At 37.1% G+C, this 11,093-nt stretch overlaps 1 protein-coding gene across 1 annotated transcript; it reads right to left on the bottom strand.

Annotated features, from left to right (window-relative positions):
- Positions 1–9,334: 9,334 nt before the first annotated feature.
- Positions 9,335–9,907, bottom strand: LOC136832947 (uncharacterized). The gene has a single exon (XM_067094602.1). The coding sequence runs from the start codon at positions 9,905–9,907 to the stop codon at positions 9,335–9,337; it is 573 nt and encodes a 190-aa protein (XP_066950703.1).
- Between the last annotated feature and the right edge of the window lie 1,186 nt (positions 9,908–11,093).

Raw genomic sequence — 11,093 nt, 5'->3', positions numbered from 1 at the left:
ACCCTAGGTGTCACAACATTTACTGACATTAATTCCAGCTGACTTTTAACACCGTGAAATACAAACATGAATGTGTAAAAATTAAAGAAATTATCATTACCTCGTATGATGATGCAATTATAAACCTGTTCATAACGGAAAACGAGTAAATATTGCCGTTCTGATGAACAGTACTACACCGAGATATCCACATACTATCTTTAGATTCTCTAGAACGAAGTCATCTGAGAAATTCTGATTACTTCACATGCATGGTGTGTTTTAAGTATCTGAACGTTTTTGTTTTGCAGATTTAACATATATGATATAATTTGCATTGTATTTAATTTAGAGTAAATTTACTGAGATTGGGTGTTTTCTGTAAGAAAAATTGAAATTCGATGAACGAAATCTAATGAAAACTGTATCTTCACTTTTCTTGCCGAGTGTACATAGCCATAGAAGGGAAAGGAGTGAGGATGGAAGAGGAAGAGGCTTTGAGAGAGCCTGAACTTTGTTCGGCTGGGTTAGGGGAACGAGATTAAGTGGTTGTGTTGGTTGATTTCAGTACGAAGGGCTGTGATAGAAGGTATGGCGTAGTTAGGTAGGTTTGGGGTAAATAAAAATGGAAGATATGTTTTGAAAGAGGCTTGTTTATTGAAAATGTGTTGTTCCCCTCTAAAAATAAAATATTCCTTATTATATTTTGAACGAGGAAATGTTTGTTAGATTACGTATTTGTGCAGAAAGGAAATAAAGTTACACTTGATTATGGTCCGGTTGTACGAGTAGTAGGGGTGAAAGTAGAAATTATGTTTAGTTGAAGAGGAGGTGTTCAAACTGTGGCTGTAAATGGAGTAAAAACCGGTGAGTTTAATTTGGAAGAAGTTATAACTGCGATAGGCAAATGGATAAACATGGACAAAGGTGAAAGCATGAAGTGTAACTAATTCATGAAGTTTGCAGTGTCCGTGTACTTTAAACGGGTATCCGTGTGCGCGAAGGTGAAATCAAAGCTTTACAAGAAGAGCTTATGGAATTAAAGTTCTAGGGAAAGAAGAAAGGCGATTGTTTTAGAGTAAAGCTGTAGCATCATGTAGGGTACACAAAAGGATAAATAATGCAGTCAAAGACAAAGTGAATATGAGATGAGATGTATCAAAACAGTACTTTAAGTAAAAATGAAATAAATTACATCGTAGGTAAATGCCAACAGAGGCTTAATGGGTAATTGAGCTGAGCGCGCAAGATACAAATGGAGAGGTTGTGCAAGAAGAGAATGCTTTCTTGTGGCATTGGAGTGAGTATTTTCGAATGCAGAGGATAGGAAAAAGAGTTAGTGTATGAGTGGGAGGGAGTTATGTAAAGGATAGCTTGCGTTTGAGAGTGATTGCGGAGGATGTTAGAAAGATAATGAAAAGGTTGAAGAATGGAAACACAGTAGACGTTGATGGGGAAGAAAACCGGACGGTAGTATCAAGAGTGGTTTGACAGGGCAAGTAAAGTCTGGGGAAAGGGAATGGATGAGAGGGAATGAGCTAGAGAGATAATTTTTACTTTATACGGTGGTAAAGGTTGATAAAGGATATTGTGAGAATTACAGGATCCTAGAAAGATTTCGAACATCAAGGAAAGTGAACGGTAGGGTTTTGATCTAGAAAGTAAGACAAGCAGTGTAAATTTGCGCAAAGAAGTGTGTGTCGGTCAGGCGGTTTCTACTTGGGAAATAGTTGTTTGAGAATTTAAAAATAAAAGGAAAGGGTTGTATGTGCAATTAAAAATTTCCCTGATGCTAGTGAAGACGAGTTTGGATTGCTGTAATAGGGAGTGACCTGTTTTGGATAAGCGTGAATGTGACATAATGGTGTGTTATGGCTCCGTGGTTATTTGATATTTTTATAGATGTCAGCATTTGTAAAATCAGAAAAAGGGAGATATAGGTGCATATTTGTGGACTGGAAAATGGAGTTGTGATTCAAGTGGTGGGTAATAGTAAAAAAGATTTTACAGACTGTCAAACGTTTGCAAAAGTTAGGTAATGATAGTAAATGGAGGCCAGAGAGATGCAACAATGTGTATTAGCGTAGGTGATGGAAAAAATGAAAGTAGTTGATTTATATAAGTATTTAGCAGCAAATATAATGGATGCTGGAAGGCTGACAAAAAAGTTACAGGAAGGTGCCATGGTCTCGGCAAAAGGCTTGCAAGAGGTGTGGCTATGGGAACAACAGTCTAAATGCATGAAGAGATGATTTAGCCAGCTGCTTTATGGAAATCAGATGTTGAGGTGAACTTCTTGCAAAGTAAATGCCGAATAAGAAACATAGAGCAGATAAGTGATTTTCTTATTTGAAAAAGAGGTAAACGGTTCAGCATAGCCGAAAAAGTTGAAGGTGTTTAAATTTGGTTTGGTCACGTGGAGGGAATGTAAGACAAAAGGTTGGTAAACGGCGAGCATAAATTTGGGAGAGTTGGGAAGAACAAGGCTTAGGAGTACGTTAGATTGGAGTTGAAAAGGTGGGGGTCGGTTTAAAACCATGAGCTCCAATTTCTCGTTAGTCAGAGGTGAGTTATGCAGTTTGTGCGTGTCGACGCACTTTGGGCAGGTCCTCTTTGTAGTTAGTGAGGCGGCAGATGCTGGAGATGTTTAGTTCACAGGGATTTAAAGTATGAACGTTAGTGCAGTATATTTGCCTGCGATAAAATATATTAACTGCTTTTATCTTTTGACTCTTGTTGCTGCCTCGAAGGAATATGTATGATCGATACAGAAATAGCACAGCAATGATTAAATAACTGCCAATTCAGCGTCAGAATCCGAAATTTCTTGTGTAGGCTGCACGCGTGTTGAATTTACGTGTTTTATATACATTCCAAAGGTCGCTGTGCTCACAGGTCACTAATGCATTCTGATGAATAGATAATGATTTAATGAATATGTCTCTCCCTTCCTTAAAAACCTCTACAGTAGACTGTAGGGAGTATTCCTGAAGTTTAGATTATATAGTTTCAGTGCACCCTTCTTTTATTTTTCTTCCTGGTTTCTTTTAGAACATGAAGATATAATAGGTAATCCTAATTTCATCTCTCTCTCAATCTTTCCCTTTTCATATATATATATATATATATATATATATATATATATATATATATATATATATATATATATATATATATATATATATATATATATATATATATATATATATATATATATATATATATAATATAATATATATACAGTATATATATGCAAATATATATATATATATATATTACAAATATATATATATATATATACATATATATATATATATATATATACATACACACACATACATACACACACAGTAAATCGTTTTAAATGTTTATTTGTATCTGTATTTGTCTAAATAAGGTATTTTTTCGGCCACTGAGTACACTTAAGTTACAGGTGGTATGTAGATATATTGCTTACACAGATCAGCGTCACTATATTTTGTCCAGTCATTGTAATTTATTATTGCATTAAAAAGAGTCTTTATCTATATGTATCCTTTTGAATACAGATGTATTCAAAAGTCCCCCGGCACTGCACTGTAAAGTAGTCTTTGTGCAGTGTCACTATATCCGGTTTTCATTTATAGGCGAGATGTAGATTGCTTTATGAAGAGTCTTGATTTAAGTGAAGTCTGGAAAAATGATAAAAGGGGGTGATAATAAATAAAAGAAGTGTTAGATTGCTTATTGGAAGAGGGAAGGCGATAAAAATCAGAGGAAACAGCTTTGGAAAGAATCCCACAACCTGTTAGAACGTGGAAGGAATCAAGATTCGAACTCGTGATCTTGGAATTGCTTGGTCCATATAGTAAACTGGGTGAAGATTTGTTACGACAAACGTTACATGACCCTGAGAGAGAAGTGACTTTTTTATTCATTAACATCATTGCCAACTTTCGTTTTGTGCTTGTTTATGCAACAGGTTATTTCTACCTCTAGTCAGATCCAAGGATCTATACAGTATGTGTTGTTACACACTTCAGTATACAGAAAGATGTATCTATTATGAGTGTAAAAAATCAAAGAACGAAAACCATTTTTATCGCTCTTCCTTTTCTGCTTCTTTTGAGAAATTTAGTAAGAGGATAACGACAGAGACTCTAAGGAGAGAGAGAGAGAGAGAGAGAGAGAGAGAGAGAGAGAGAGAGAGAGAGAGAGAGAGAGAGCTGAGGAAGGGGAAATAGGAGACGGACAGATCTTTAACGGCACGCGCCGCCGAATCAGCTCACGATGTCTAAGAGCCGATTTAATTTTTAGTGATCAATCTGATAGAGTGGGGCATTCTTACCTTAATAGCATTACCTTGATAGGTAAGCGCCTTAGCGCGGAAATACATACCCCACTTCACAATACTCGAGAAAAGTGAGAGGAAAGATCCCCGTCGGAGTTTGTGCTCTTCCCTGTGAAGAGGCAGCAGCAGCAAAATCATGGGAGGGGAGGGAGGGGGTCATAATGCCCTCATTCTTCCCACCCACTCCCCCTCTTTCATTCCTATAGCTCCAGTGCTCTTCTTTAAGTATTTTTAGATTGTCTGAGTGGACGTTCCTTTGCATTTTGCTCCTTTTTTACTTTTCTATCATTTCCACGGTAGCTGACAGAGAGGAAAGAGATGTCCCAATATAGTTTGGTATATACATATGTGTGTGTGTATGTATATATATATATATATATATATATATATATATATATATATATATATATATATATATATATATATATAGATATATAAGCATCAAGTAATGTTGATTTGTGAGCAATGATCCCGCATTCGCAATAACGGTTGGAAAAGCGTTATTAAAGCATAGATGCCTTTATGCTTTGCACTTTCCATTTTTCTTTGAATATTACTTTTGGCATTGCGCTTAATTATTCAAATAATAATTACCTTGGTTTGATGATTCATGTAGATAACAGTATGCTAAACAAACCAAGCTCAGGAAATAACTAAATTTTGCTATCGAAAGACACCGGTCTTTGAATCCAGTACATCTCGTTGTCCTTCCGTGTTGACTAATGATGATAAACTGTTACTCAACCCTAAGGACAAAGATTAACTACTTCATAAGGCGTTCAAGTCTGAATATCCTAAGCCACTTCGTACTAAATTGTTATCTAGGTAACCTTCACAGTTGGGGTGGAGTACATCCACTTGTGGTTTTTCTGTTTTTGAGAAACAGAAGTCAAGAATGTCTGGGGTCTTTTCACTTTATCTCGGCACATTTTACTGCTTTTACTTCTAAATAGCATTTAAAGCGCAATGCATTTTTGCCTTAGTTTGTGTACGTACATGTTTGTGACAAGTCTCAGTTGAAATTCATTTATTATTTAAATCTCTTCACTCTTCTTTTTCCCATTTTGGCATTCTATTATCGGTGAAGCTTGCTTTGTGAGTTAATGGCCTTTCGATCTTGTTCCATATAAATGTTACCTAATAATAATAATAATAAAAATAATAATAATAATAATAATAATAATAATAATAATAATAATAATAATAATAATAATACTAAATCTTCCTTTGCTCCACCGATTCTTTTCGCCAAGTTTGAAACCGTACAGTTCCTTGCTTCGTTTTTCGTTTCAGATGTGGTAATTGTTGTCTCAAGAAATTAGTTTGCCCAGAAGACAGGTCCACTAAAAAGGATAATCTTTTTACAAACCCGATCAGTTGCTAGGCAAAATTGCATATTTCTCTCTCTCTCTCTCTCTCTCTCTCTCTCTCTCTCTCTCTCTCTCTCTCTCTCTCTGTCTTAATATTGTTTTTTATGACATTATCTCCTAAGCTGCTAAAATGTTAGTATAGTCAGGTGGTATGACCAGTTAAAGATTAGAAAGCAACCCTATTAATATTGGTAATTTTTTTGAAGACGTGATTTTAAAAAGAAAAATTAGAATTCATATAAAGTAAATGATAACGAAATGGAAATTATGAGGAAGTTTTTCTTTTGTTGCAACCACGGTCTTGATTTATTTAAATTGGTATTAATGAAGCAGTTATTTTCAGTGCACATCAATAATTTTGTAAAATATTTTCTCATTTAATTGCATATACCACTGAAAAATTATAAGCAATGATGGTAAGTCATTTAGTAGCAAATTATTTCCCGTGTATTGGAATATTCAGACTAGAGAGTCTCATCTCTCATAGGAACAGTTTTGAATTCTTGAATTTCACTTTTGCATTCACGGAAATCACAGAATGGTAAAAAACTAGGACTTTTCCCTGTGAACCATAAACTAAAGATGAGTAGAACTGCTGCAGTATTATTAGAAAGCAATGAACGCACCCGTCCACAGTCATTCCCTTTGCTGCAGTTCATCTCGAAACTGCCACTTCCTGGAAATGTGGTCGGGCTTAATCCGCATTTAGATCTAAAACGCGAGAAGTATTTACATCCGGATTTCCCGAATTTAAATTTTTTAATATTTGAAAATTAAACTTTTTTCATCATTAGTTTGTCATTTGTATTCACGATTCTATATGTTTTGATTCAAAATTTTTACAGTCTGCCTTTGTGTATGTGCTTGTCTGCGGTCCAGATTGTTCATTAATGCCAACTACGTTGGTGATCCGTGTGCATGTTTGTATGAGTCATTAAATCTAGGTAGTCCATCTGCTCTCTCTCTCTCTCTCTCTCTCTCTCTCTCTCTCTCTCTCTCTCTCTCTCTCTCTCTCTCCCCATTCCCCCTCAAATCATTCCACTTTGGCATCCTCCCGAGCGTGGCTTTGGGTTTGCTGGACACTGGACACTAAAGGCATTGAATCGGCTTTACAAGTTTAATACAAGGTAGATTTAGATTTGATAGATTTAAATCCCCCTTTGATCGCGCTGAGTCCCAAATCGGATCTGATATCAAAGTCACATCCTCTATAGAACATTGTGTAATTCCTGTAAAAAAAACGGAATTATTGGATGCGTGTTATATGTGTATATATATATTTTTTAAAATATATTGTTTAGTGGTAATGCCCTCTTCACGCTTACGGGTTCAGTGTCGCCTGTTTTTCATATTTGAATGAGGGGGAGAGATTATGTTTGGGGTTATTGATCGAGTATTTTATGGTCAGACTGTTTTAAATGTCATCTGATGCCGTGTTTTTTATATGTTTCAGGTGCGTCTTTTTCTTCATAATTTTTTTCCTCTGGGTTTTTCCCCTCTGCAAGCATTATCCATTATGGGGCTTCAGATCATTCATGTGCTTTCGATTATCAACGTTTCACTCAGCCTTTCTGGGATAAAGGCTTCCAGTTCCACATCCGATTATTTGAATTTCAGTTGGCGGCTGCTGCAAATATAACGTCTGAAATGCCGACTATTTATTTGGTGTGGAGTTTTGCTCAGTCTTTTGTATTGTTTTGGTGATCTTATAAAATTGTGTAATTGATTAATGAGATTCATTTATTAAACATTTACTGATTTATTATAAAGTTGTATCAGAGGATGAGTTTTCATGTTATTTTGTCTTATGGAAAGGTATATTTTGACAGATTTTTGGCTCAAAGAGTTCTCAGACATTGTAGGGAATGCAGACTGGCATTCATGCCAATGTGACAAGAATATTTGGAATGTCGTGGTTTATCAGTGTATTTAGAATAATAAACCATAAATGTGTAGTTGTTGCATATGTATTCATTGCTTTATTTGTTTTTACGTGCAAAACTGACCCAGAGTTTTAGATTTTTGTTTCAGCCTTCTGAATGCGTCAGATATTTTAAATTCAGCCTTTAGACCTCAAATATTTGGGAAGCTTCACTTTTACAGTGATTTACGTATTTTTTTTTATTTTTGTAGTTTTATTTATTTGTTTTGTGGCCAATGTACCTAAAGCCATGGGTTTTGGAGGTTTTAAGGAAATGAGCAGCAGCCGTTCAGAATTCAGACATACGGAAAATTTTATTATTTTTTTGCTGACTTTACCTGGAATTCTTAACCGTCTCTTTTCGTGGGAATTGCTTGGAATTTCCTTTTTTCTTGAATTTTATTTATGTGCAACGTCGTTAACAGAATGCCTCAGATCATTTCTGAGAAATGTGCTATGAGCTATGTTCCGTACTTGTACCAAAATGAGATTTAGATTGTACACTTTGGTTTGGAAAATTAATGTCAGTTTTACTGTTGTCATTTCAAGTGCAGAATATCGTATTTTTGGGTAATTAAATGAGATTTCTCAAGGGTTCGTTGAAGATTTAAAAATATCAGTAGGTATTATTATTATTATTATTATTATTATTATTATTATTATTATTATTATTATTATTATTATTATTTTATTTTTTTTTTTTTGGTCAATCACAGTCATCCTATTCGACTGGGTGGTTTTTATAGTGTGGGGTTCCGGGTTGCATCCTACCTCCTTAGGAGTCCATCACTTTTCTCACTATGTGCGCTGTTTCTAGTAGCACACTCTTCTGCATGAATCCTGGAGCTACTCCGGCACCTAGTTTTTCCAGAATCCTTTTTAGGGATCTTGGGATTGTGCCTAGTGTTCTTATGATTATGGGTACAGTTTCCACTAGCATATCCCATATCTTTCTTATTTCGATTTTCAGGTCTTGATGCTTATCAGTTTTTTTCTCTTTCTTTCTCGTCTACTCTGGTGTCCCATGGTATTGCCACATCTGTGAGTGATACTTTCTTCTTGATTTTGTCAATCAACGTCACGTCTGGTCTGTTGGCACCTATCACCCTATCTATTCTGATATCATAGTCCCAGAGGATCTTTGCCTGATCATTTTCTATCACTCCCCCAGGTTGGTGTTCGTGCCACTTATTACTGCAAGCTAGCTGGTGTTTCTTGCACAGGCTCCAGTGCAGGGCTTTTGCTACTGAATCGTGCCTCTTTTTGTGCTGGTTCTGTGAAAGCACCGGGCATTCACTTGCTATGTGGTTTTGGTCTCGTCTTCCATATTGCACTTCCTGCATATGGGTGAGATGTTATTTCCATCTACTGTATTGTTCTTTGAACATATCTGGTTTTTAGGGCCTGATCTTGTGCCTCTGTTAGCATTCCTTCTGTTTCCTTCTTGAGTTCTCCCCTCTGTAGCCATTGCCATGTTTCATCGCTGGCCAGGTCTTTAGTCTGTCTCGTACTGTCCGTGCATTGGTTTGTTGTGCCATTCCTCTGTTCTGTTTTTCATTCTCCTGTCTCTGTATATTTCTGGGTCTTTGTCTACTTTTACCAGTCCTTCTTCCCATGCACTCCTTAGCCACTCGTCTTCACTGGTTTTCAGATATTGCCCTAGTGCTCTGCTCTCGATGTTGATGCAGTCCTCTATGCTTAGTAGCCCTCTCCCCACTTCCTTTCGTGTTATGCCTAGTATGTCTGTATTTGCTCTTTGGTGTAGTACTTTGTGTATATCATGTGTTTCCTAGTTTTCTGGTCTATGCTGCAGAGTTCAGCCTTCGTCCACTCCACTACTCCTGCGCTGTATCTGATTACTGGTACTGCCCATGTGTTTGTGGCTTTCGTCATGTTTCCGGCAATGAGTTTTGACTTGAGTACTGCCATAAGTCTCTTCATATATTCTTTCCTAACCGTGTCCTTCGTCTCTTGGTGTTTGATATCTGCTCCTTCTATTATTCCCAAGTATTTGTATCCTGTCTCATCTATGTGTTTGATGATATTCCCGTCCGGTAGCTTTATCCCTTCAGTCCTTGTTACTTTGCCTTTTTGTATACTGTCCAAGGCATATTTTTCTATTCCAAACTCCATCCTGATGTCCCCAGATACAATCCTTACAGTCTGGATTATGGTATCTATTTCTTTGATGTGCTTACCGTACAGCTTGATGTTGTCCATGAACATCAGAGGGTTAATTCTGTTGCCTCCTTTCTTGAGTTGATACCCAGCATCCATCTTCTGCAGTACTTTTGTCATGGGAACCATGGCTACTACAAAGAGTAGTGGGGACAGTGAGTCACCTCTGAAAGATCCCTCACCTGATGTTAACCTCCGCTAGGGTTATCCCAGAGCTTGTAAGTACTGTATTCCAGTTGCACATTGTATTTTTTTAAGAAGCTCTTGGTGTTTTCCTCTGCCCCATACATTTCCAGACATTCTATTAGCCACGTGTGCAGTATCATGTCGAAGGCTTTCTTGTAGTCCATCCATGCCATGCTTAGGTTGGTTCTCCTTCTCTTACTATTCATCATTACCATTTTGTCTATCAGGAGCTGGTCTTTTGTACCCCTACACTTCCTTCTTCAGCCTTTCTGTTGGTGGGGATGGTGTTTGTATCCTCTAGGTAGTTGTATGGCCTTTCACTGATGATGCCTGTTAGTAACTTCCACATTATTGATAGGCAGGTGATAGGCCTGTAGTTACTTGCTATATTTCCCTTGTTCTTGTCTTACTGTACTAAGGATGTTCTCCCTGTGGTCATCCATTTGGGGGCATGGTGGTTTGTGATACAATGCTTGAGTTGTTATGTTATTCATGGGTGTAGGGCCTTGAAGATTTTGAGCCAGTATCCATGGACTTCATCGGGGCCTGGGGTTTTCCAGTTGGGCATTTTCTTTAGTTGGTGTCTTTCTGTGTCTGTCGTGATCTCGGGGAATCTTTGTTTTATTCTCCCCATTTCTTCTGCCTTGACTTCCTGGGGCGATGTTGCATGTTTGTTGTGTGATACCGGATTGCTCCATATGTTTTCCCAGAGTCTCTTACTTGGTTCAGCTTCAGGAATTTCCTGGTGGTTATCTTCCCCTCTTAGTTGGCTGTATAGTCTTTTCTGGTTGTTCAGAAGAGTTTGTTCCGTTGGTATCCTTTATTCCTGTTCATATACCGTTGGATCTTATGTGCTTTGGCTTTAAGCACCTGTTTTATATCTTCTGTTGGTGCTGTTTTGGTTTCTGTTGGGTTAGTTGTGATGGTGGTGTTGGTGTTGGTATCCCCATGAGTTCTACTATTAGTCTTGCTCATGTGCATATGCCAGGTTATTTGTTTCTGTGATACTGGTGGTGTGTATTAGTCTCATTATTTCATTAACTTCACTTGCTTTCTCCCTTAATTTCTTTGTGTCGTATGCTTTCATGGAGGGGATCTTTGTTCTTTCTGTATCTGGCTTCATCCATTG

This window comes from Macrobrachium rosenbergii, chromosome 51 (genome assembly GCF_040412425.1).
Source record: "Macrobrachium rosenbergii isolate ZJJX-2024 chromosome 51, ASM4041242v1, whole genome shotgun sequence".
Classification (NCBI taxonomy): domain Eukaryota; kingdom Metazoa; phylum Arthropoda; class Malacostraca; order Decapoda; family Palaemonidae; genus Macrobrachium; species Macrobrachium rosenbergii.
Note: the sequence above shows the minus strand (reverse complement) of the source record. Positions and strands in the feature narration are given on the sequence as shown.

Coding starts and splice junctions, on each gene's coding strand:
- LOC136832947 (XM_067094602.1), bottom strand. CDS start 9,907: ATGGTTCCCATGACAAAAGTACTGCAGAAGATGGATGCTGGGTATCAA.